Here is a 27720-nt window from a genome sequence, read left to right as displayed (position 1 = left end):
GATAAACAGAAAAAACTTGAAGTTATCAAGGATTTCATTCTATATGGATCAACAATGACTGCCTTAGCTATCTAGCACTGCTACAGCAGAAAAGCCCTAAGTGGGTGACTTCAACAACAGAAATTTATTTTCTCACTGTTTACCATTTCAATTCATCTGATTCATGGTGACAGTACAAACAAAACCAGGAAATATGGCTTCATTCTCATTCATAGTGGTACTACCAGACAGAGTAGAACTGACTGTAAGGTTTCCAGAGCTGTAAATGTTTACAGAAACATACCACCACGTCATTCTCCCATAGAATGGGAACTGGTACGTGCTAACTGCGGGACGTTTGGGTTAGTTTGGAAGCTACAAGTCTAAATTCAGGGCACCACCTCTAGAGTAAGGTTTTCTCTCTGTGTTAGTTCTGGAGGAAGATCCTCGTCGATTTTTCTCTTGTTTCTTGGGTCCTGAGAGATCTCATGTAGCTTAACACCCATCCATGTTCACCCATCTCTGCTTCCTTGTGTGGCCACTTGCTCAATCTGCTTCTTTTACATCTCAAAAGAGATGGATGTAAAAGGCACCAGAAAAGAATACTGCCTCATTAACATAACAAAGACATTTCAAACAGTCTTTGATGATAGCAATAAAGATATATTCAGGAAAATATTCTTGGCAACATAATCTATGACAGCAACAAAAAGTCAAAATGAAGAGAAATGTCTTTTTTTTTTCCAGAGGAGAGCGCGAACGCAGTCCCCCACTACCACAAATTATGCAGTCGAGTTTCCCACATTTGGGGAAATCGCAGGGGTCAGCACATCCGGAGTGCAATGGATAAGCCTCGCCCTGGGAAAACCACCTTCATGATCATGGTATCTCCCCTGCCAGGTAAGTATAAGAGAAATGTCTTAATAAAGTTATGATTCACTTACATAATAGAAAACTGCCTTACATATCAAAATCATAAAGATTATAGGTACATAGGAAAATATATACATTTAATACAAATATAGAAACACCTAAAAAGATTGCAAAGCCATATACAAACATGAACAGCATCTACAAATACTGGGATGTCTTTTTTAATAGGAGAAAAATCCTTTAGTATCGAAATATTGTTTGAAAGATTAAAAACCAATTGTGTGGCAGAAGAGATTAGGTATGTGTCAGGATAGTCCCTCCTCTACTCTGAGTTCTCCCAGAATTTAAACATGAGCCCTGACTCTTGGCATCTTAGAATGTGCCCCTACTTCAAGAAGAATCACATGACATTCTCACCAAATGAAAATAATTCATTGAGCCTGTTTTGTTGATCTTTTAAGTTTCATAATAAATGTTTTTAAAAGCTAATTCACGAGGAAATTCATCTCATCCATAACGTCATAGAGAAAGCAGAGAGAGTTAGGAAATCAGACGAAGCATGGGATAGCAAGAAACCAATGCCACAGCAGGAAACTTTGCTAGGGCACGAGTGTGGGGTGAGGGTGGAGGTGGGGGTGCCGAAAACACTCCATGAGATTCAAAGCATGATTGGGTTTTCACAAGTATTTGGGGTACTCCTCTGGAAAACTTGGAACTAAAGATGCTGACAGCCCCCTAAGGCAGGATCTGAACCAGGTGAGTTACACGCTTGCTGCAGCACTGACTAGGGACATGCCAGGCAGGCAGGTTCCCGGTGACGGGGCCAGGTACTTGCCCTCACTCGTTTTGTTGGTCGGCAAATGATTTAATCAGCAGACTCAGCTGCCAAGAAGCTATCTGTCACCAGTCCATCAGCCTAACTACAGATAAATCTACAACCACTAATGCACAGACCCTGTCCCTAGGCCAAGATCAAGGCTGACAGATGCTATGGATCAATTCTACAAGGGCCTCCTTCATCTCATCAGGATCTGTTCACATGCCAAGTTCAATTTATTTGTATTCCCTTCCCTCTATTTCTCTGTTAGCTGATTGAAGCCCCTTCATATTTGCTTCATGAGACATTTTGGGCTTGAATAGGCGGGCCTTAGCCACAAGGAAAGACCATAGGCAAACTATGACTGTAAGAGCTTGTGAGCCGTCATCCAAGTTGCAACCATTGGTCTCCTCCCCTCTGGAGGAAAGAATGACAATCCAAAGGCATGGGAATCAATTAGTACAATGAGCTAATAGATCATCCAAGCATCAGTCTCTCTAACTCTGAGACCCAAAGAACTAGGTGGTGTTTGGCTTGCACTACCAACTGCTGGGAAAAGGATCACATCAGGAGGTCCTAGATAGAGTGGGGGAAAACCAAAACAAAACATGGAACAAAACTCAACCTGAGAGACCAGGCTCACCGACAGACTGGGGGAAACCCCCAAGATGATGACTCTTAGTTATCCATCAGGCCTGCAAATAAACTCCTTCCCGTGTTAAAGTCATCCACCCTTCAGACCCGCAGGGCAGCACTTACCCAAGGGTGAGGAAAGGACAATGGAAGTGGGAACACCGGGCGGAAGTGGGCTAAGTGAGGGCACACCAAGGAGATGGCAATGGATATGTTTGAACATTGGTAAGAACAGGGACAGTTCTACTCTGTCCTATTGGGTCGCTATGAGTCAGAATTGACTTGATGGCAATGATTTTGGAGAGTTTTACTTTTAAAAAAATTTTTAAGTCTACATTCACCACAGGGAGAAAAACACACACACACGTACGTGAGGCAAGGATCTGAATAACTGGGGCACAGAAAAAGCCACAATTCATCTTGTCCTTTATCTGGATCTTTCTGAACTGCCCCCATCTCTCACACCAACGTAGACTGTCACAGATGAGGTTTCTCAGATAGAGATGCTGAAGGCAGACAGTCCTGTTTATACCCAGGCACTGCCACCAACAAGCCGCAATCCCATCCAGAAATGGCACTTCTAAAGGATGTGTGTGTGGGTAGAGGTGGAGGGTGACTAAAGATCACACCCCTCCCCTCTTGGCTGGATCCTCTGCACCCCATGAGACCCACCGGTCCGATTCTGTTCCCACAGAGGGGAGCCAGAGAGCCTGTGATCACCTAGCTGCTGAGACACACCGGGCTTCATATCAATGTCATACTTTGCAAGTATATTCCATCCCAATTGTGTCGTACTTCTTACCTTTCAAAACATCTTTTTTCTTCGGAAGCTGTGATCGAACGGTTTGGGTTAGTTGTTTAGGCAGGGGTCGGGGGAGTTCTGAGTTGCTCTCCGTTCTTTCCTCCCACCCATTCCACACGCAGACGCAGGCCAGAGCAATTCCCTCAGCTCCTTCCCACTCAACATGTTGCTCAGTGCTCCTGCCTGGCTGCCTCATCGCAATGGCACCTGCCCTCCCTCGGCCCTAACCCCTTGGCATGGCCCATCCACTCCCTTTGCTCCAGGATTTCTGCAGTATCCTCATCTCCCAAGGATCCTTCATTTGCGTAAGACTGGGAATTAAAGGGTCGTCTCTTAATAATGCATGACTACAAACCTGCTTGTGAATTGCCCATCACCAAGAAATGTGTTATTATGGGCTTCACAGGCTATTATATCAGAAATTATATATTAAAATATCACTGCATGCAATATACCAAAAACCCAAGCTCACAGCCATGAAGTTGATTCTTAGTGACTGACTCAACTTTCTCCCCAGAACGGCTGGTGATTTCAAACTGCTGACCTTGGGATGAGTAGCCCACTATGCCAGCGGGGCTCCTACGCATGCAGTGTAACTGACGCAACAACAAAATCTTTTTCCGTTAAGATCAAAGCTATGGAGGGACATTTTGTTCCCTCCAGGTGTAGCCTCTGCACTGGTAGCAAGATGTGGGTTAGGAATGCAAATTCCTTGCCCTCACCTTAAACTTACTGAATCAGAATCGATTGGGAGTAAGGCCAGGGAATCTGAGCCTTGTTGGAGTGTGAAGTAATCATCGACGAGTTATTAGACAGCTATACAAGAAAGGAACTTAGATGTTATCAAACTGCATTTAAAAAAAAAACACCTTTAAATACCCACTCTAAAAACCTGAATGTTTTACAATATTTCTTCCCAAAGGGACCCATTCACCTTTTGTTTGGTGGGCAAGAGGCAGACAACACCGAGCTGACAGAGCTGTTTGCTTCGTGGCTTGCAGACAGAGGAGAAATGAGTGAATATAGGCCTGTAACAGCCTCGAGGGCCTGTCCCGGTCAAAACGGCCTTCGGAAGTTGGGGTTCTTAAGCCTTGGCAGACCAGGCTAGTTCAAGGATCTTCTAGGGCAGATCTCTTACAGGGAAGCTTACTCTGTAATGGGCCTGACAGCAAATATAACGGCTGGATAGCAACTAAGAGCTGTATTGTCTCTGCGGCAGCCATTCAACTCTGCCTTTGTACTGGAAACCAGTCGGAATGAACAAGTGGTGTGGCTGTGTTCCCAGATTTACTTAATGGAAGATGACAAGTTGCATTTAGCCTGAGGGTCCAGTTTGCCAACCAGTCCTAGGGAATCACAGGCTTAGAGGGGCACCTGACAAGAGAAACTAGAGGCTACTCTATAAAAAAGTTAGCCGTCTGAGGTGGTCCTCTGCTCCAGAAACCTCCTTATGGACCCCTGAATGGCTGCCCAATGGTGAGGCCAGGTATGGCCAACACACTTTCTGCATTCTCTCCTCACAGTAAGCTTGAGCTAAAGAGTGGAGACTAGAGAGGCACAAGGCACTGTGAGCCTAAAAGAACAAAGTGTGGACCAACTCCACCAAGCAAAAGCCGCTCAGGAAACCTCTTTTCCTTCTCCTCAGAGAGATCAAATGGGTACTTTCCAGGCCTGTGTGCTGATTTTATGAAGTCAAAAGTTGCAAATGTCAGCCATTAATGGGCCTATTTTGATTCAGAAACATCACTGGTGTATCAAAGAAAAGCATTTCAAAACCAGACATGCACAGTTGAGTGCCGTGTAAGAAAAAAACATGCTGAGGCTGTGACTTTAAATCTCAACATTGAATCTAACAAGTTGCATTTTTGCAAATGTCATTACTTGCTAAACAGAAATTAAGGTGTCTTTTACTCTAAGTCAAGACCCTTACAACTCCCATGTCTCTGTGCCAATCTTGTTGTGGGATGCTAACCTGGTTCCAGTTCACTTTCCCCCCAAAGAAATTAGCACTCCTAATCCGTTCCTTTGATTTTTCCAAGACAACAGAGAATTAAGACACACACGTACTTTTAATGTTTTATAATGTGAGATGCAAAACATTTTATGAAGGGAAAAACCAGGAGTCTCATGTCAACAATCTCATTTGCTTCTTACTGGGAAGCTGCAAGATGTCCTTGAATAAGGTCCTGAACTCGGGACAGGATAATCTCATTAGAACTGATGCAGTTTTCTGGGCCGTACGGGGGCTCTATAGTCAGGACCTGAGCCACACAGATGGTCTGCGATTCTCCCTGTTCAGTCACGGGGATGTGATTCTTCTCCAGCCACCTCTTTAAGCTGTTTTTTCTCTTCTCTAGATCCTCAGGGCTGTGCACTTGACAGTCTCCAGACGTGAACAAATGCATGAGCTTCTCTCTCACGCTGTGGTCGCCATCATTCAAAGTTTCAACAGTCTGGATAGCATGTCCCATAACCCCGGTCACAGACAGGCTGCTGTCTTCCAGGAAGTTCACAAGGACAATGCTTTGAAGGAAAAGTAAATTCAGAGCAGATTCAAACAGTAACAACAAAAATAGCTTAAAGGCCCATAAAACTATGAATTTTAATATTTATAATAGTTCTCGATTATTAATGAATCACAACTTAAGACTATTGTCACCAATACACTTTGCTACTATCAAAGATTCCAGTCCTTGACTAGTATCATCCACCTCAACAGGAAACTAATATAGGCTGGATGAACACTCTGGAGGAGAAAACAAAGGGACCAACAGTTCTGGAGGGACATGGGAGAGGGGGAGGTGGGGGGAAAGGCAGTGGTGTTAACAAACCCAGGGACAAGGGCATAAGTGATCCAAATCGGTGGTGAGGGTGTAGGAGGCCTGGTAGGGCGGGATCAAGGGTAATGTAACCAAGAGGAATTACTGAAACCCAAATGAAGACTAAGCATTTAAAAGTCAAAGGAAATAAAGAGGAAAGAGCTAGGAGGCCATGGGCATTTACAGAGGTCTAAATAAAGGCATGTACATATGCAAATATATTTATATAAGGATGGGGAAATAGGTCTATGTGCATATATTTATAGGTTTACTATTAAGGTAGCAGATGAACATTGGGCCTCCACTCAAGTACTTCCTCAATGCAAAAATACTTTCTTCTATTAAATTGGCATTTTATGATGCTCACCTTCCCAACACAACTGCTGAAGACAAAGCAGGTGAATAAGCAAATGTGGTGAAGAAAACTGATGGTGTCCGGCTATGAAAAGATATAGCGTCTGGGGTCTTAAAGGCTTGAAGGTAAACAAGCAGCCATCTAGCTCAGAAGCAACAAAGCCCACATGGAAGAAGCACACCAGCCTGTGTGATTATGAGGTGCCAAAGGGATCAGTTATCAGGCGTCAAAGAACAAAAAATCGTATCATAGTGAATGAGGGGGGAGTGCGGAGTGGCGACCCAAAGCTCATTTGTAGGCCACTGGACATCCCATTACAGAAGGGTCTCGGGGAAGAGACAAACCAGTCAGGGTGCAGTGTAGCAATGATGAAACATACAACTTTCCTCTAGTTCCTAAATGCTTTTTCCCCTCCCCCCCACTATCATGATCCCAATTCTACCTTTCAAATCTGGCTAGACCAGAGGATGTACACTGGTACAAATAGGAACTGGAAACAAAGGGAATCCAGGGTGGATAATCCCTTCAGGACCAGTGGTGTGAGTGGTGATACAGGGAGGATGGAGGGAGGGTGGGTTGGAAAGGAGGACCAATTACAAGGACCTACATGTGACCTCCTCCCTGGGGGAAGGACAACAGAAAAGGGCATGAAGGGAGATGTCAGACAGGGCAAGATAGGACAAAATAATAATTTATAAATTGTGGGGGAGGTCAGAAGCTTGCAGGCATCCTCCATGAGGGCGATCAGTTGCCAGACTGCAGGACCAATGGACAGGCCTGCAATCATCCATTTCATTCCTGTAGGTGTGGTTTATACCCTACTGATAATGGTTCCTATGGAGATCCAGAGAACAGGTCCAAGTTAAGCTGCCATCCTAAATCTAGGATCTGCCCATCTTGTCACATGTATACCCCCAATCCCTCCTAACCTATTGTGTGCATGTCCCTAGACCACCCCCTCTCATTGCTGTATAACCTATAGTGCAACCCCTTCCTGTGACGTATGTCTTTACCTGTAATCAGTGGGTTTGCACGCCCCAAAAGGTATATAGGCCTGGGTTAGCAATAGAGATCTGGCTCGCGCTCTCTGGGCTCCTCCCTTGACCTCTCCTCTGCTCCCTCTCCTCCCGTTTCCCTTTCCCCTTGTCCTCCTTCCCTTCTCCCTCCACATGGACCACCAAGCAGGGCTGAGGTGAGCATTGCTACCATGTGTCTGACTCCACTATTTGACTCTCTCATATCTCATGCTCTCAATGACTTTAATATAATATATATATCTCAACCATACAATTGTGTTTACTGAACCCATGATTAGTGGTGGGGGGCTGGCACCCCCCAACTCATACTAAAACAATTATCAAGGGTTCATGAGGGAGGGGGATGCAAGGAGGGAGAGGACAAAATGAGGAACTGATGCCAGGGGCTTAGGTGGAAAGCAAATGTTTTGAGGATGAGGACAATAAATGTACAAATGTGCTTTACATAACTGATGTATATACAGATTGTGATAAGAGTTGTATGAGGCCCTAATAAAATGATTTAGAAAAAGAAACCCACAGGAGCAGCTCTACTCTGTGTAGGGTCACTTCATCAGAACCGACTCTGTGGCAGTGTGAAGTATTCTTCCCCTAAACCAATAATCTCATGAGAAGACATCACAGAAACCCAGGTTGAGGGACAGCCTACAAAATAGCTGACCAAAAATATCCAAGCTCACTGCCAGAGTGGATACCAACTCATAGTGACTCTGTAGGACAGGGTAGAACTGCCCCTGTGATTTTCCAAGAGTGTAATTCTTGGGAGTAGAAGACCCTGTCCTCTCGTTAATCGACTGGTAGTTTCAAACCAGCTGGCCTTGAAGTTATCAGCCTAACGTGTAACCACTATACCACCAGGCCTCAATAGCTCATCAGTACTCTTCAAAACTGTCAAGGTCATGGAAACAAGGAAAGACTAAAACTGTCATAACTTGTAGGAGACTCAGTAAACATCACGCTTGGCAAAGTATAGGGCCTGCAATAAATATGAAGACTCTCAATGAGATGAACTGACAGTTTTAAAGTCTCTGTTAAAAATATATGAAAGTATTTCTAAGCAAAATGGTAAGCCGTAATCATGGGGCTCAAAGATAGCAATGATGGTGAAGATGGAGCAGGATTAGGAAATGTTTCATCCTGTCCGTAGGAGTCACATAGAGTGAGGAGGAGTTGGAACGGACTCTTTGGCAGCTAACAAGTAGACATGACAACTAACTTGTGAGATCCCACAAGGGATTCTGGGACACATCAAGTTTGTGGTTTAGTTCAGGTAGATTATGACGGCAGACACATGCACAAGGATGATGTTAAGCTGGTGCCATGGAGGGAAGCTAGGCAAAGGGTCTATGCTGGACTTCCTTTGCAGACCTCCTGTAAATCTAAAATGATCCCCAAATACAGTGTGTGTGTCTACACCTTTTAAGTATTCCTGGAAAGAAAAAAAAAATCCAAACCAGACACTAATCAAACCTCAAGATCTAAATGCTAATAAAAAAAGGTAACTTTTCTTTTCTCCACCACCTTACAAAGAAAACTTTTGAGACAATCGGGAAAATCTTATCTCAGATTGTGAATGAGCTAATTGTTAGGATTATTAACTTTGTGAGAAGTTACCATGGTCTTGTGGTTATCTTTATCTGTTTATATGGAAATATTTATAAGCAAAATGGCACAGTGCTTGAAAACTATTTTAAGTTTTAAGGTTAGTGTGGATTAAGCGCTGCATTTCTGATTCCAACCTATGTATCTGGCTGAATGAGACATTCATCCTGAATTAAAACTGGATTTCGATCGCTGGTAAGTGAAATTATTATATGAGAATACTAGCCTTTCATTGACCTGTTTTCTAGGTTTGTACATACATATACACAGGCAGCACATGTGGACGTCATGTTTCACGGAAAGGCGACACATACTCACCTGGCAGAGACTGGATCTGTGGTTAGAACCCACCCTTTGTACTCCTTCTTTTCGCTGGCTGTCACTTTGACTTCTTTGTAAATGTAATCTTGCCATTCTAAAGGGCTTTTCTTCATCCATTCATTCATGGTGGCCGTCTGGCTCGATTTAAAACACCGGTCTGGTTAGCATGTGTTCCGCCCAAACAGACGGCAGAGAACACGTGTGATGTACCTCAAATTCTTAAGCAGCTACTTGCCTACGATTACGTATTGCTGTATAAGGAGCTGAAACTATGGTGAGGGAAACGGCGTATTTTTACATTTGTTCAACAAATTTTCAAATCGATTCGCAGAAGCGGAAGTGACTCTTAACCATTCCGTGAGAACCTCCTGGCTGGCTGCGGAACGCTGCGCCCCGACCCCCTTCCCCACCGTGCTGAACTCCGGCTCGGAAGTCGGCCTGCCGACGACGCGCACACCTTGCTTCCTCTCCGTCCAAGTTCACCGCACGCCACTTTCCAGCCAAGGCAGAGCCCCCGTCTGACAGGCGCCCCCTCACTTTCGGGTCCTGCTACCTACCGGCAAGCCCCGGATTGCCCTTGAAATCTTTGGAGGGTGCGCAGCGCCCGGGGAGGCGACAGCTAGGTCCCAGCGCTCGGGTGCCGGGCCGCGCAGCAAGCGCAACGTGACGAGTGGCCAGTACACGCTCCGAAAGCACCAGGTCCGACCGCGGGAGCGCCCGCTACCCAGGCCCGCCAACTGGCCGACGCGCGAACACGCCCGCCGGGGACCGGCATGCTCCGCGCCGACGTCACTTCCGCCCCCAGAATCCCCCGGTTTGTAGTCCGCGGTGCTGCCAGCCCCGTCACCGGTGCCGTCTCCTGGCCCACGAACCGGGGAAGGTTTGCGCGCGGCCTCAGGTTTCTGTGCAAAGATAGGCTGTCGTTTGGTCCGCTCCCCTGCCACGAAGAACACTTCAAATTACCTTTCTTTCTTGAAAAGGCTCCTGTCAGCTTTCCAGACGTCATTGCAACTCCCTGCCATCGAGGCCATGCCTGCTCCGCGCACGGAACAGCCCTGGTGGGTGTCGGAGACCACCCTTGAAGGCAGTACCAAGGCTCATCGTTCACCGCGGACGGGCTTGTGGATCCCACTGCTTCCCGGGCGTAGACACAGCGTAATCCAAGGGACTTCTGGGTAAAATTTGAATTCCTAAACCTCTAGAAGCACTGAGAGGAGAGCGGTTGGTCCAGCAGAGTTCTTGTTTGATCTGTGTCGGGCGGTTATGAAGCCTGCTCTTTGGGATGTGCCCTTGCGATAGTTCTGTGGTAGGTGCATTCATTACCTGGGGGAAATGGACAAGTGTTGTCTTGAATTCCAGGCAGCAGACCACTCACTCACTACAAACCCCGTTGATAGAAAAGTATACAGGACTCGATACCACCACAGGTTTCTGTTCACGTTGGCTTCTGACATGGTCCAGATTTCATTCACTGAACAGTTGTCTGATTGCATTAGTGTGACTTTTAGTAGATTGAATTAGATTATTGCAAATGAAGTTGGTTAATTAGCTGTGGGGTACGAGCCTCCACAATTAAACGGGTCCGAGGAGTAAGCGGTTGTGTAATTGAGGGGTAAAATTAAGGAGACATCAGACAAGAAAAAAACAGGCACGTTTTCACCTCCGCGACCGCTATGACTTCAGGAGCCAGGTGCGGCAGAAAGAATGTATTTCCAATCAGGGCTTATAGACACTCTAAGTACCATGCCAGTCCCCCTAATTACAGGAAACCCACATGCATAACAGGAAGGGGTTGTTCAATAGGTAGACAGGTGACTAGAAGGCATACACACATGGCAGCCTAACTTTGGTCTTCCCTGAGTCGGCTTGACCTTAGGTGTCTTTGGGCTTTCCTTCAGGACAACAAGCCATTATCCTTATCAGAAGGGAGAGGCTCTACTTAGGGGTGGGGCAGACAATGGGGTCTGATTGCTCCAGCTGGCTGATAACTTTCAGGTAAATAACCTTTCACCAGTTGACCTCCAAATGTATAGTCAGGGACCTTGTGTTTGCAAACAGCACCTTAGGTTTGGCATATATTATGGGGGGACAACTTGGGGAATAACTTTTCTATTTCACAGTTAGTTGCAGTCGAATTGGTTGTGGCAGCATTGTGTGTAACAATGTGTGTCCTGCATCATCTCCATGATCTTGAATATGTTTGCATTCACTATTGTAGTTACTGTGTGCGTCATGGATTGAATTATGTACCCCACCCACTACCCTAACATGTGCACTTTGTCTGGCCTTGATGTAATGACGTCATGTGGCAGTATGTCATGGTCCCTCATGATGTGATCCACTGTGTGAAACCAATGAAAGCATTAAAGATGGGATTTCAACACCCTTAATGCCATCACCGCCCTGAGCAGGCTGTGGCCTGCAACACTTTTTATTTTCCAAGAGAGAAAAGAAGCAAGCGGAAACCAGGGAGACCTACCACCGCCAAGCAAGCAAGATGAGTCACATGTGAATGCGTCCTTTCATTTGGACTTGGGGTCCTTGCACTGAGAAATCTTTTACACCTTCATTTTTTTTTTCTCCATTTAGCTTGATGTCCCTTATCTGTATAGTTGTGAGATTTCTAATTTTATGTTCAGGTATAATCTATACTGAAGCCTGTATGTTACTTTGATCAGTAAGTGCTTCAATTTCTCTTCATTTTAATAAAGTTATGTCATTGCAGGTTGCTAATGAGTCATCCCTTCAATTCTGATGCTGTGTTCCACCGATAAGTCCAATTTCTTGGATTATTCTTTTAGCACACGGATTGAATAAATATAAAATATAAATGTGATAAAAAATATGTAATTCTACCACACCTTTCTCAATTTGGAACCACACAGTATCCCCTTGTACAGTTGAAACAATTGCCTCTTGATTCATATGCAGATTCCACATGATCACAATTAAAGTTCTAAAATTTTTATGCTTTCTATGTTATCTATAAGTTGTTATTCACTATTTGAATGCCTTCATATAGTCAATAAAACACAAGTAAACATCTGTCCGGTATTCTTATTTCATATCTTCTTTTGAATACAACTTAAACTTCTAGCTGTTCTTTGTACAGATACAGTAGTTTTAAAGTTATCTTCAGTAAATATTTGCTAAATGTGATATTAATGATATTGTTCAACATATTTCATATTCCATTTGATCACTTTTCTTTGGAATAGACATAATATAGGTCTCTTCCAGTCAGTTGGCCAGGTATCTATCCTCCCAATTTCTGGACAGAGCTGACGGCTTCCAGCCCTGAATCTATTTATTGAAGCATCTCAACTGGTATTTCATGAATTTCTGGTGCCTTGTTTATGCCAGTGCCTTCACTTAGCTACATTGACTTCTTTCAGTACCAGGGCTTCTGGATCACATGCTAACTCCTGGAATGGCTGAATACCGATTTGTTTTATTTATGAAATCATATTAGTTTGTTTTAGAATATACAAAGTTAAATATACATCAAGTCAACCCTTATGTACAGTTCAGTGGCATTGATTACACGCTTCAAGCCAAGCAACATTCTCACCTTTTTCTCAGTATTTCCTGCCTCATTAACATAAACTCATTGCCTTCCTATGGTTTCTATCTAATTTTTTGTGTTGCTGCTGCCAACTTGATTCCCGAATAAATAGTTCTTAAAAGAGTATAATACTTTGGGGAGGAAAATTTCATTAAAGGAGGAGTGAGAATGGTAGTACAACTGGAAGAGTTCTTCCTCCTTGCTACCAGTGAAATGGGATCATATTCTCCCACAGGAGAAATGAACATTTCTCACTACCCCCTTTCCTGTGCCCAGTGTTTGCTCGTAAATGCTCAGGCCCCAGCAGCTCAGTCGTTGACCTGGTCCTCTACTGCCAGATTAGGAAGCTCGTCTTGAATGTGTTAGGTTTCATAACCCTTCCTTCCATCTCATTGCTGAAGGCCTGCAATGGAGCAACGTTGATGTTCGAAACACACACTTTAAGGAGGCCTCATGCAGCAGATTTGTCAAGTGTAATGTGTCATTTTATAGATAGAGAGATAGTCATAGCTTCACACTTGTCTTCCTTAAGTGAGGCCACACAGCATTTGTCCTTTGGGGATTTACTGATTTTCCGCAGCACAGTGTCATCAAGCTCCATTCATACTGTAGCATGCATCAAAACACACACACGGTGACACTTGACTGCAGGAGGAAAGCTGAATCAGTGAGTGTGTAAGCATCTCAGCGCTGGCAGGGGTCTCCACAGCTGTTCCAGCACCCAGGGCTGCATCAGGGTAGGTCCATGTGGCTTCTCCTCAAGGATGTCTTGCAGGAAGTGAGCCTTGCCAGCTGAGGCAGGGAACTGGCTAAGGCAGCTGCACCCTGGTCCAATGTGCACATGAGCGACTGGTGTCTGTTCCACAGTAAGCTCCAGGCTTTGTCTTGACTGATGAGATATTGAGCGTCATCCTTTTTACACAGATGTAGTCAATTTGATTCCTATGGAATTTATTCAGAGAGGTCTACCTCTATAAGGTCAATTGTGTGGCTGAAAAAGAGTATTTCCAGGGAATAAGTTTTTGGGTTTTAAGAATCTCATCATACAATATCCAGTGTAATTTCTGTCATAAGGCCACAATTTACAACTGTTGGTCTTTTCTCTTTGTTACCAATCACCAGTTATTTTAAATGTAGCTTGATTGAACATTCGGTCAATTTCTGACTGCAGTAGTTAATAAACATCTTCAGCTTCTTTACTTTTAGTATGTGCAGTTGTTTTGTAAATTGAATATAGTTGTATTAACTGGTCTTCCCTGTAGGTGCACAGATATTAACGTTCCACCACCAGCATTTATTTCAGGACGGATTGTGAAACATTCTTCACACTGAGTGCAATGTCATTGGCTCTTCAATGTGTCATTACCTGCATAGAAGACTATGATTGTGAGATTACAAATGGCTAATACCAGTCCATTTCCACTCACTGGTGCCTAGGGTAACAATCCTCAAGCGTTCCACTTCCTTGTTAATGACTTCTAGTTCTCTTTGATTCAGATTTTGTACATTCCACGTTCAGATTACTAGTGGCTATTTACAGCTGTTATTTCTCATTTTGAGTCATTCCACACCAGCAAATGAAAGTCCGAAGGCTTTACTCTACCTTTGCCATGAAGGTCAACTTTGCTTTGAGAAGGCAGCTGTTCACAGTTGTATTTTGCGTGCCTTCCAACCTGACCCCCCCCCCTCTGTCTCTCACTCAGTGTTCTGTTGCTAGTCAGAGGCATTTCATTGGCTAATTTTTAGAAGTAGATTGCCAGGCCTTTCTTTCTAGTCAGTTTTAGTCCGGAAACTCCATTGAAACCTGTCTACCATGGGTGACTGTTAGTCTAAGTAGACTAAAGAAACAAATCCACAGAAACTCATATGTATATAAGAGTGAGTTTTATATAAAGGGAAATTGTACCAACCCAGTCCAGTCCAGTCCAAGTCCATAAGTACGACATTAGCCCATATGTGCGACACTGATCTACAGAATCCTCCTCAAACTCCAAAAACACACACAATGGCACCGAATGTAGGAGGAAAGCTGAATCAGTGGGCGGGTAAGCATCTCAGCGCTGGCAGGGGTCTCCACGTGACTTCTCCAGCACCCAGGGCTGCATCAGAGTAGGTCCATGTGGCTTCTCCTCAGGGTTGTCTTGCAGGAAGTGAGCCTTGCCAGCTGAGGCAGAGAACTAGCTAAGGCAGCTGCAACTGATCCGACCATCAGAGAGCGAGAAGGTGTGGCTCCCCGAGCCATTTAGCTCTCCACCCTTCAATTAAACTGCCCTTCAATGAATCTCACACGTGTTCATTGGCCAGGTTGGCACAATAAACCTACCTATCACAGTGACCCTGCTGGTATTTTACATACCTGTGTCATAACATTCAGCATCTGAGCAAACTGCAAGCCACCATAGGACAACTCATTACCAGAAGAATGGTACATTAGAGGCAGAGATGGCGCAATACAACTTGTGTTACTTGGGCTAAGAATGTCATTACTATGAAAATCAGTTTACCGGTGAGAAAAATGAGATTAATGATACAGTTTTCAGTGTTGCCACAAACACTAAATACCTATAAGACAACTGTCTTAGTGATTGGTACTAATAAATCTTGGTTGAAAATAATCAACACCACAGCAGGAAACCGGTATCATCTTATCACCAATTAGCATGTAATCAAGGATCAGGTACACACATATATTTCTCCTCCCAATATCCTTTTATGTTAATTAATTGTGTGTGATAGGTTGAATTGGTTTCGCTCATGGGAAGAACATGGATTTGGGGAGACCAAAGTTTGGAATATTATGGATTAAACTGTGTAACTCCCAAATATTTATAAAGAGATAATATCAATACCAATGGTTAATGCAGTGTGAAGGAAAACATTTGATCTCATAAAAAATCAATGTAAAAGAAGAATAGTCAATTTATTACAACTGGTCATTCATATTTTAAGCCTTGTAGCTACACTTTAGGAGGCTTTGGTAGTCCGGTAGAAATATCACCTACCATGCAGGAGACCGAGGTTCAATATCTGTGTGTCTCTTGCACAGCTGCCACTTATTTATCAGTGGAGGCTTGCATATTTTTGTTATGATGCAGAACAGCAAACAGTTGAGCCCGGTACTGACTGATTCACTGCCATGAACCGAGTCCATGCCGACTCATGGCAACCCTAAAGGGCAGGGGAGAACTGCCCCTGTGGGCTTAGCAGCCCATCAGAGAACCACAATGCCACCAGGGCCCTTTCATACCAAGACTGGGAAGAAAAGCCTGGCCACCTATTTCTGAATACCAGTCCATGAAAATGCAATGAATCACAGCCGTCTGAACCATGGGGCTCATGCAAGCCTGGGTAGCGTTGTGTTCCTTTGTGCATGAGTTGGAAAAACTTGAAACCAACTAGCGATGACAGGACAGGATACCACATCACAATGTGCGGACAGATACAACATGACCTGAACCAAGAGAGCTAATGGTTTCACATTTCTGATGCTGTGGTTAGCAGCCCACTGAGTGACCCACGATGCCACTAGGGCTCCCGGGTAACTTCCCTGTACTTCCAATAATGTACTGTCATCCATGAGATTTTTGTTGTTGCTGTTTTGTTTTCCTTGTTAGATTCTCATGCAGATTTCTTCAGGTGATACCAGGACCTCCTGTTACCTTGACTCCCAGCCCTCCTGACAGCCTTCTAGGAAGAGAAGCCTTTTTGTTGTTCCTTTGCTATTTGTTGTCCCTCCTCCTTGCCTGGCTGTCAACCTTCAGGTTTCTTTGGTTTAGGACAAACTCTTATCTGTGTAAGTCACTGTTTTAGTGGTTTCTACCTCAACTAAACTCTTTGCCAAGTTCTTTCCCTTAAAAGAGGCTCAGGATGGGAACCAATTACAAGGATCTACATATAACCTCCTCTCTGAGGGATGGACAACAGAAAAGTGGGTGAAGGGAGACATCAGACAGTGTAAGATATGAAAAAAATAATAAGAGGTTATAAATTAGCAAAGGCTCATGAGGGAGGGGGGAGTGGAGAAGGAGGGGGGGAAATGAGGAGCTGATACCAAGGGCTCAAATAGAAAGTAAATGTTTTGAGAATGATGAGGGCAACAAATATACAAATGTGCTTGACACAATGGATGCATGTATGGATTGTGATAAGCACTATATGAGCCCCCAATAAAATGTTTTAAAAAATAATCATGATAGATATAAAAAAATGCTCAGGACAGCCTCCATGCTTTACTGATCTTTATCTCCTCAGTCTCTTGTTCAGTGTCTGCATACAGTACACACTTGTCCATATACTTGTTTAACCCATTAACAAATGTGCTTCGTCACAGGGAAAAGCAGGGGCGTTTGCCAAAACACAACACTGAAATGTAGACAGAGGATTACTTACTTAAGTGACCGAGATACATACTTATGGATAAATATGAATAGAAAAGCCAGCACATTAGTAGATAAAGTTTTAGGTTAGCAAAGCTTTTCCTAAGAAATTTAAATTATCCACGGTGAATAATAATAATTCATACTAATAATAAACGTGATAATAATGTGTACTACTGCTATAGTTTATTGTGCCAGCCTGGTCGATAAACACAAGTAGGATTAACTGAAGGGCAGAGGGATAAATGGCTCGGTGAGCCTCACCTTGGTTGTTCTGTGCCTCAGTTTAAAGGGGTACACTACCTGTGGGATGCCTAGCCTGTGGACTGTATCGCTGTAAGTTGAGGTCTCTTTAAGCCCACACGATTGGAATGTTCATCTCTGGAGCTGGGGACTGAGAGTTGATGACAGTTGGGGACCTGCCTTGCTGTTTGCTGCCTGGGTATATATAGCCCAGCTCTCTCTACAGGAGGGGACTGGCAACTGGCGGCTCTCAAGCCTTAAAGGACTGCTAGTGTCTCACTGCTTTATAATTTAACTGTTAATTTCTTGTATTAGCTATCTGTATATAATGTAATGGTTCATTTCTTGTATTTTATATATCTATCTTTATAAATATATTTATATATAATTACTAGCAATCTGGTTTGTCTCTCTAGAGAACCCTGTCCAACACAACTACCAAAATTAACCCAGCAAAGCCAAGAGATAAACCAGCCCAAACCCATAAACTCTATTCTGACGAATGGGGATCTCATTGGACGGGGGAGAACTGGCCCATAGCATTTCCAAGGCTACGCATCTTTCACATCTTTCCAGAAGCAGATGGCCAGTCTTTCTCCCTGTGAGGTGGGCTCCAAACACACACCTTTTGCTTAGCAGCCCACAGCACCACTGGGCCTCCTTATGATTCGTCTCATACAACTAAAGAAACTGAGGCACAGAGGTCCAAGGTCACACAGCTAGCTAATTATGATATATCCAGGATACAAATTCAGGCAATCTGGCTAAACCCTGCCTTCACAACTATACCATACTACTTAAATAATTAGGGGGAGTGGGTTTGGTGGTGATGGAGACTCAAGCACAATTGTTCCCTTAAATGTCTATTTCTAATTTTTGAGGGAAACATTCTTGAAAGCGACATATCTAAGTCTGCAATACCAGCTCTTCATTGTGTTCCAGTTGGTTGTTAGGATACACCAAAGCATTAAGGTAACTTCACTGATGTGTTTTAACAAGCCAAATATTCTGGGAAATTTGTGCTTCTTTTTTTTTTTTTTTTTTTTGGCAACTTATGCTTGCTTCAAAGAGCCACTGACTGTCAAGAGGAATACACTCAAACCAGATGCAATGGCCTGGAAACTAGGGATGGATTTTAATCCCCCAGGCAGGTAAGACAAAACCAAGCTCCCTCCCTACAGCTGCTGTTTGCTCTGAGGCTAACCTACTAACAACAGCAACCAGACAGGTGCAGGCCACTTAATGACACCGAAGAGCTGGTGTTGAATGGAAGCTACACCCTCAGGAGTCCCCGAGCCACCGCCTCACAGAGTAACTCAACTCTCCCTCCAGCCCCTCCAGCAGAGCCTGAGCTTTTCTTTGACTCAAGTACATTTTCCTCTTGGCCTCCCATAATTACCCTCCAAGGGGTGTGTGGTGTGTGTGTGTTGGGGTGGGGGAGGTTGGCCCTCCTTTCTTTTTTCTTCTGTAACAGTTAAACCCCTATTTGCACTTCCTAGTGAAAAAAGGGGAGTAGGATACCGACAGAAATGATCGTGTATGATGGAGGACCATCAGTGCCTCACTGTGGTGTTTTGTTATTTTTAAATTAAATATTTTTATTGGGGGCTCTTACATCTCTTGTCCCAATACATACATTCATCCAGTGTGTCGAGCACATTTACACATATGCTGCCATCATCATTCTCAAGTCATTCTCTTCCCACATGAGCGCCCGATATCAGCTCCCTATTTCTTCCCCTACCCTCCCTCACGAACCCTTGATAAGTTATAGATTATTATTTTCATATCTTACATTGTCCTCTGTCACCTCTCACCCACTTTTCCATTGTTCATCCCCCTGGGAGGGAGTTCTAGATTGATCCTTGTGATCGATCTCCCCTTTGTCCCCCCCGCTACCCTCACTGTGGTGTTTTGACGTGTCAGTAAGACCCTGGAAGTGATTTGTTAAAAAACGATTAGATGCAAAACATTTATGAGGCACAGAGATCTCTATTGTAGCTATTGGCCCTGTATTCTTTGGGAGCTGTATACATTGCTTTGAGAGATATTAGAGAATCTCACACTTTGGGAAGTGTAGCCAAACTGGAAAACGCATCACATAGCAGGGTATATTCTAGAAGGTGGGGCATTTACCTTTCGTTTTTAAGAATGTGCATCACTCCGTTTGCCAGTCTGAGACATTCCACTTTATAGTTACGGAACAGGGAAAGGGGGAAGGGCAGCAGCCAATTCCTTTCTTCTTTGTTGCGGGTCAGCTGCTTCTTAACGGCTGCATCTTCTTGCGTTTCTTTGGCAAAGAAATGAGTCATCCAGGCATTCGTTACCTTACTTGGGGTGGCTCGTTCCTGTGGCCTGTGGGAAACCAGGTTTTGGGTTCAGGCAGCTTTTTCTTTGGCTATTTGTTCCTGGGCGATGTGAGCCCTGAACTGCAACCGAGCCTCCATGGCATAGTCTTTGTAGTTTTTGATGGCGTCTAGACTTTTTAGTGCACTGGCATAATCCCTTTTCACGTAGTGCAGGATCCCTAGTTCATAGTACGCATATGGCACCAAATAGCGATCGTATCTCAACAACTTCTCCCTTTGGATGACGTGGTTAAAGTGCTGCTCAGCTTCCCAATATTTGCCCAAGTGTTTCAGGCATAGACCTTTCAGTAAATGTAGCAAAGTTATGTCGTCCTCACCGTGCTCTTTACTTGGGTTTTCTCTTAGCGTGGTTTCTCCTTTGTCGATGATAGAGAGCCATTTGGAGACAAGGTCTAGCCTTTTGCTCATGACTCGGAAGCCGCTCCAGGCGTAGAGGAACTCCAGGATGGGCTGGCCTGTGAACCAGTCGGAAGTAGAACCGTAGCGCTCACCTTTCTCAGCAACAAACTTTTCGATGGGCACAGAAGTTCCAAAAATCCTTATTCTCAGGCTATCCACTTTTAAAAAAAGCGTGTTCATGTCTTCACTTACAGAAGTGGAGGGAAGCCAGGCCAGTATGACGGCCTGGCTGTAAGTATAGATGGCCTTGGACCATCGGCTGTGTTCAGACAGCAACTTGGCTAAGTGGTAAGCCTCCTTCCATTGCTGCAGGAAAATGTGGCACCACATGAGTTCCCAGTAACAGAGATGATTGATCTGCTGCCATTCATTCTGAATAAAAATGCACTGCCGTAATTTTACCTGGGCTAATTCAAAATGTCCCGTCAGCATTCTAAAACGTGCGTGGAAAAATATAAGAATGACACAGTTTGGAAATTTCTGAAGGTTGGTTAAGAAGAGACCCTCAGTAGCAGAATTGGAAAGGTAACCTTTTCCAATACCAAAGGCTATGGAAATGTAATTATAATAGAAGAGGAGAGTAAAAACACTTAAGATATTATTGATATGGTTCTCAGATGCACTCTCATGAAGCAAAGCCAAGCCTACCTCCCTGTCACCAGAATAGCCCACCATATTGAGCAATTTAAGTGTCCTTGGCGGCACCAGGGATAACATCAGATTGAATGCTCCAAGTCCGAACTTGATACCTCCCACCAGATGTTTATGGGCTTTGCTTTGGTGGTTCGGTATCTGTATTAAGATTTGCTGACAGTTTTTGTATATTTGGTAGCTCAGTCCAACGTTAATCCCATTTTTGAGAAAGCCAAGCATAGAGTCATCCTGTATAAATGTTACTGCAGATTTCAAGATCAAGCACTCTGCATAGCAGACTTCTGCATGCAATTCCTCTTCCCTGACAGATCTGATTCCCTGTTTAAACCCGACATGGGATGGAAATGTTAGCCTGGATTTTCCTCGGAACCGATTGCAGGTCTTCAAGGCGTTTCTTGCAGTGATCATTCCAGTATGTATGTCCTGGGGTTCAAAAGTCAGGATGGCCTTGACCACCATCAGGATGTCATAAATCAAGGCATGGTACATGCTGTCATGAGACCAGGGATAAATGAGGTTTATGGCATCTGAGAACTTGTTATTTAGGAATAAGTATAATCCGGTTGTGCTTTCTTCCAGGGAAGACAGTAAATTCATTGTTGTTGCCACCGGGATCACTTCATAGGCATCTTCAAACTTGTCCTTGTCCTCTTCGTTTTTACGTGCAGCAGGTGACATATTTGCTTCCCCCCTTCAGAGATGGGAACACCTGAATGTGGTGGCAATGAGGCCAGCTCCTGCTCTCCTGACAGGTCCCTTCGTCCCACAGAGCTCAGGCTGAAGTACGATTGCTCGAATGGAAGCACGCTGACTAACACGGCTGAGAAGTGCAGCATCAGGGTAGTCTCATCTCTGTCAGGCAAAGGAAAAAGAAAATTTACTTACCCAGAAGGTGCATTCCTGAAAAGGCCAACTCATTGGAAGGCATGAAGGAAATACACTCTTCTTAGACACTGTGACCGAGAAAGCAAACTCAATGCCATCGAGTCAGTGCTGACTCATAGCCAGCCCCTGCGGGTTGCTGAGACTGTAACTGTCTATGTGGGGAGAACCCCCAGCCTTCCTCCCTTGGAATTGCTGGTGGTTTTGAACTGCCCACCATGATGACTGCAGCCCAACTCGTAACCACGACACCACCAGTTCTCTTGTTCAGAATGAGGACAAGGCACAGGGTCCACACCAAAGGAGAAGCATCCTGGGGATGAAAAATCCACCACATGCTCTTTTTAGTATTACTCTTTACTTGCAGGAGCCCTGGTGGTACAGTGGTTACTTTGTTGAGCTGTGATCTGCAGGGTCAGCGGTTCATAACCACCAGCATCTCCACTGGAGAAAGACTGGCTTTTCTCCTCTAACAGTTAGTTTCTATGAGCAGGTTGCTATGAGTCACTTTGACGCTGATGGTAGCGAGTTCAGTTTGGTTTGGTTGTACTTATACATGGGCTCATTCATTCATTCACATTAGGTCTTACTGAGATACTATGGCCAGTGGTCATGGAAATGACTGTGTACGCTTCTTTGCTTTGTTGTAGGTACACGAGAAAGGTCAAACTCAATGTGAAAAGTGTCATCTACCAGATGTATCTAGGTGGGAAGTCTTTTCTACTACTGAGAGTCACGTAACATCTGGAAGGCCAGTCCAAAGTGGGTACAACTGAAGACCAATTACAATCACTAAACTGCTTAATTAGTTCATGATTGCCTATGTATTCATTTCATTCATTTGAAAAAGAGCCAACCTGACATTTCAATCAGTAATTATCACAATGCTTTAAATGATCACAACCTTAAAATGATGATGTAAAATGGTTACAAAAAACAATACTTTAAAACTTACTTAAAATTTGTATTTTGGTAAGTTAGAAGGCAGGTAATAGAAGGAAAAGAAAGGCAGGCTTCTATTACTTATTCATTGTTCAGAAAGCTCAGTTCTGAGAGGAAACCCAATGCAGTCCTTCAAGAGGGAAATTATGATTGTGGCTGGCAACAGGAACCTTGGTGGCCTGGTCCTTATGCGTTGGGCTGTCAAACAAAAGGTCAGCAGTTCGAAACCACCAGGTACTCTGCTGGAGAAAGGAGGAGCTTTCCACTCCCGTAAAGAGGTATGGTCTCAGAAACCCGAGGGGAGGGGGCTCTATCCTAACCTGTAGGGTCACTTTGAGGGAGAATTGGCTCTGTGCTAGTGAGAAAGCAAGGGTGCTGAAGCGACCCAGACAAGAACAAGATTCAATGCTAGGACCAGTTTCCCTCTCCTCTGCCTGAGACCAAGACGCCTTCACATTGTAGTCTACAGAGTCCCCATTCTCCTTCCGAAAAGGCTCCGCTTTTCTTTTTCAGTAGTCTATCTGCCAATCCACTCCGCTGTCATTCTATAGAGATCTCTACCAGGGCTTACCCCACTGCACCACAATTACTTCCATGCATGTGTTGACTGCTAGCCTGGTGCTTCAATGCATAACCTGTGTCTGATTCCATTCTATGTCTCAATTCTAGCACACCCCCTTATGTAAGGGAAGCAATGATACATAGTTGGTGAGTGAAGTTAGGTGCCCACAAAACAGTCCTAGGATTTTCTTGAAAGTAGGTTGTGGACTCATCTTTCTACCACGTAATTACTAAGTTCCCTAATCTCAAAGAGCTCATAAATGCATAACTAATGATTCCCTGTGTCAAGATTTGTGTTTTGTTTGGTTCTCTACTAATTTGGGGATTGGATGCTTTTTCCCTTCCCCATCTCAAGGACAGATATTCTCCAAAGTGTTGCAGGGAAACCGATTCCCCGGTGTTCACTATCCCATCAGAGAAGCACCTTCAGCGAAGGATTTAACTTCTGGCTGGGCGTTGGCAGAAGAAAGGGGTACAATGCCTTAAACTTATGAGTAAGGAAAATAACGATCCGGGGTGATGCCCGGATCCTCACTGCTAATGTGAGACGGATTTTTGAGAGGGTAAAGGTTGCCCCTAAGGTGACCCAAAAATTAAAAAAAGGAAAAAAAGAAAAAAAAAGATGGGTACAATGTGGCTTGGTGCTTTCTGAGCTCCTTTTTTGGTGCCAGTCTGTCAAAAATCTGAAAAGAAACAATAGGAATGGTCTTTTCTGAAGTTTCACACCTGCCATTGTCCAACTGTGCCCAGGGATCAGGTGGGAAACCCAACTCTGGGATGGAGCATGACTAGCCAGCCCACTGGCAACACATCAGAAGGCACAATCTCTATCAACGGCATCGGTTTAACAATCGCACCCAGCTTGGATCTCCTTCTGTCCAGCTCCTGCATCTATACCTCATCAGTTCTGAGCTCATAAGAAAAAGGCAGGTTATGTTATTGCCCCTGAAAGCCATCGCCTCCTCCTCCTTGTTCCTCACCTCCACTCCCCTTCCCACTCTCCTCTCGTCTCCCATCAGTTTTCAATCCCGTCAATTCTACCTTGCTGAGTAAGGTGCCTCTCTCCCGGCCTCCGAATCACCCTGGGTAGACATGTCGTAACTGTGTATGTCACTTAGGTTAGAAAGCACAGGCAGTTGAGCACAGTCATAAGGTATAGAGACCTAAATACTCAATTAGATTGGTGGATAAATGGGTGCAAACTTTTGGGGGAGCAATTTGACAAGATGTTTTAAAAGCTTACGCATCTTATATACCCTGGCCTAGCAATTCCAAGTGTCCCAACATGAGAGAGTGGAACTGCTGTTTCATACGGTTTACTAGCCTGGAATCTTTAGAGGTGGGGATCCCCAGGTTTTCTCCCACAGAGCTACTGGGGAGTTCCAACCATAGACCTTTCAGTTAGCAGCCAAATGCTTAGTCAGTGTTACCAGGGCTTTTTAATCATAGTTACAGTATTTATTGGAAGTTTTAAAATACCACCACTCAGATATCACCATTTGTAATAGGTTCCAATGTATAGTTCCAGGTTTGTTCTTTTTAAAATCATTTTATTGGGGGCTCATACAATTCTTATCACAATCCATACATCCATCCATTGTCAAGCACATTTGTACATTAATTGCCTCATCATTCTCAAAACATTTTCTTTCTACTTGAGCCCTTGATATCAGCTCCTCGGTCCCCACCCCCCACATTTCCAGTTATTAATATTAGTATATGTCACCTCTTTTGCAGTGGTGGTGAGGGAAGTTGAATCAGATACTTTTGAAAACTACTCCCTGAAGTCTGTTTTACCAAATAATAGTTTAACTTAATTAGCCAAGAATGTCTTCCTAGGACTGTGCTCTTTGAAGAACTAGTGTATGAGAGCAAACTGACAGCAGCAACTTGAAAACTTGGATCTGAAACTTAGGGGGCAGTGAGATTATGTTAGTGATGGAGGCAGGCTTTGGTAGAGCAGGATGTGAGCATGGTTGCAAAACTTGAAGGATATCATCCATGTCACCAAATTGAACATGCAGGAATTGTTGAATTGGTGTGTGTTCTGTAGTGTATATTCTCAACACAACCACCACACACAAAAAATGCAAGATTTTACAACCTGCTTTTGTTACTTAGTATTACGCTTAGCAATTTTTCCAAACACCTAACATCAACAACAACTTTGTAATGAGAGCTAGGCTAGGAAACTTGGCATGCAGTGGTTACTTAGGTAGATGTAGTCCATGGACTCAGAAGCACAGAGCTTAGGAGCTGTGTTTTTCTCTACTTGATATCATTTCCACATTCGCTGGTTACTTTTGTAATCAGGAAAAAATACCTATAAGCAGTTTTGTATGCAGTCTCATTCACTTCTGTAGTAGGTGCATAAAATGGCCAATTTGAGATTTATGAGTGAAGGGGTGGAGTTTAGCCTGTCAATCAGGTCACAACTTGAAGAACTCATTTGGAGGTGCTAAGGAGATAAATAGCTCACTGGAGGCAGGATAGATGCATGCTCACTCCCTGGGAGACACTGCAGCTGACAAGATACAGAGCTATACTGGTGCCCTGAGCTGGAGGAGCCACGTGGAGACCTCTGACAGTCCTGAGATGCTGTCACTGTCATTAGATCCACAAGACTTTTCACCCACTGGCCTGTGATCTTCCTGCATCCAGCACCATTGCATATATTGTGTGAGTCTAAAGAGGAATTTATAGATTGGTATTGGACATATGAGCTAATATCAGACTTATGGAGTTGCTCTGGACTCAGCTGGGATATTTTCTCAATATTCAATTGCCCTTGTTTATAAAACTCTTTCTTATACACATGTGAGTATCTATGAATTTATTTCTCTAGGCAACCTGTGTTATAGTGAATCAGCCTCTAACACCCATGGAGGTCCGTAAGAGCAATTGTATGGTTATATAGAGATCATAGTAAAGTCATGGAAGATAGGAGAAATAAGAGAGAGAGAGTGAAATATAGGAGTCAGATGCATTTCATGGTAGTATGCTCACTTTTGGGATGGTCATGATCTCAGCAGCCAGGTCCACACAGAGAGCAGGAGAATTGGGAGGGAAGAGAGAGCATCTTCTCTTTATTTTTTGACCAAGGCCTATATAACCTTAGGGACGTGATTACAGGTAACCTCGTATGTCACGGGAAGGGGCTGTACACATCACAGGAAGGGGATGAGCTACAGATGTACACCTGACAGGAAAGGGAGGGACGAGGAGTATACATGTGACAAGATGGGCAGACCCTAGACTAAAGATGGCAGCCTAACTTGATCACCCTTGAGTGGGCTTGACCTCCTTGAGCTCTCATTCAGTGACACAATCTATTATCCTTATCAGAAGGGCCCTACTTAGGGTAGGACAGACTATACAGTCTGATTGCTCTAGATGGCTGATAACCCTTAGAGAAAATAACCTCTGCCCGGCTTACATTGACCTCCAAGTGTACCTTCATTTACCATGTGTAGCAAGCAGCATCTGAGGTTTGGCATATATTTGAGGGAGACAACCTGGGGAAGAACCCTTTTGCATCCCACAAACCTGGACTAGCTCAACTTCTCATAGTAATCATGTGGGGTATGGTTGTCATTGCTCTTTTACATATGGGCAAACTGAATCTTGGGGATGCTAAGTGGCTTGCCCGATGTCATCCGTCTGATGTGTTCAGGCCATCACCCAAGCCCGGGTGCATGGACTTCAGAGCTCACACCCATCGCCATGATGTTCTGTAGGTACAATATGAGTGCAACTTGTTTTACGTCATTCAACAAGTATTTGGTAAGCAGTCATTATGTGTCTACCATTTACTGACTCAAGCTATAATACTGAACAAGACATGTTTGATCTGGATCGTTCTGCCACATATGACAGTTGCATTTTTCATTCTACTTTTCTACATTTCACATATTCTATTAGAAACAAACTGTTTTTTTATGACTAAAAAAGTGCTTATACTATCAATTTAAGACTTCCTAGAAAAATTAATAGTTTTAACCATTAATCCAAGTGAATAGTTGGGCTGAGTGGAGGAAAGCATGCAACAGTCGTTCAAAATCAACCAAAAAAATAAAAAATAAAAAAAAAATCAACCAAAATTTTGAGTTGGATTAATTACAATGATTAGCTTTGAGTCATTTAAAAAGTATGTTTGATCCCTTCAGGACTAGTGGTAAGAATGGCGATACCCGGAGGGTGGAGAAAGGGTGGGGTGGAAAGGGGGAACTGATTACAAGGATCTACATATAACCTCCCCTCCCCCCCCCCAGAGGGATGGACAACAGAAAAGTGGGTGAAGGAAAATGTTGGGCAGTGTAATATATGACAAAATAATAATTTATAAATTATCAAGGGTTCATGAAGGAAGGGGGCGAGGAGGGAGGAGAAAAAACAAGGAGTTGATGCCAGGGATCTTAAGTGAAGAGCAAATGTTTTGAGAATGATGAGGGCAATGAATGCACAAATGTGCTTTACACAATTGATGTATAT

At 43.9% G+C, this 27720-nt stretch overlaps 1 protein-coding gene, 2 non-coding genes and 1 pseudogene across 4 annotated transcripts; 1 reads left to right on the top strand and 3 right to left on the bottom strand.

Moving 5' to 3' along the window:
- Positions 1-723: 723 nt before the first annotated feature.
- Positions 724-887, bottom strand: LOC142431285 (U1 spliceosomal RNA). Its single transcript, XR_012780813.1, has one exon. It is a non-coding gene; the product is annotated as a U1 spliceosomal RNA (small nuclear RNA).
- Positions 888-5166: 4279 nt separating this feature from the next.
- GEMIN6 (gem nuclear organelle associated protein 6) lies at positions 5167-10393 on the bottom strand. 2 transcript variants are annotated; one of them, XM_075535717.1, is made up of 3 exons: positions 10202-10393; positions 9236-9372; positions 5167-5627 (listed from the first exon to the last, which is right to left on the bottom strand). In XM_075535717.1, exons 2-3 carry the CDS (start codon positions 9361-9363, stop codon positions 5255-5257), a joined length of 501 nt encoding a protein of 166 aa, XP_075391832.1. In that variant the 5' UTR covers positions 9364-9372; positions 10202-10393; the 3' UTR covers positions 5167-5254. The 2 variants fall into 2 exon arrangements, with proteins under 2 accessions (XP_075391832.1, XP_075391831.1); XM_075535716.1 differs by having other exon boundaries at positions 9796-10392.
- Positions 10394-19130: 8737 nt separating this feature from the next.
- LOC142430341 (tetratricopeptide repeat protein 39B pseudogene) overlaps positions 19131-27720 on the bottom strand; it is a 29077-nt pseudogene continuing 20487 nt past the window's right edge.
- LOC142431287 (U12 minor spliceosomal RNA) lies at positions 23707-23806 on the top strand. Its single transcript, XR_012780815.1, has one exon. It is a non-coding gene; the product is annotated as a U12 minor spliceosomal RNA (small nuclear RNA).

The sequence above is a fragment of the Tenrec ecaudatus genome, chromosome 17 (genome assembly GCF_050624435.1).
Source record: "Tenrec ecaudatus isolate mTenEca1 chromosome 17, mTenEca1.hap1, whole genome shotgun sequence".
NCBI lineage: Eukaryota > Metazoa > Chordata > Mammalia > Afrosoricida > Tenrecidae > Tenrec > Tenrec ecaudatus.
Note: the sequence above shows the minus strand (reverse complement) of the source record. Positions and strands in the feature narration are given on the sequence as shown.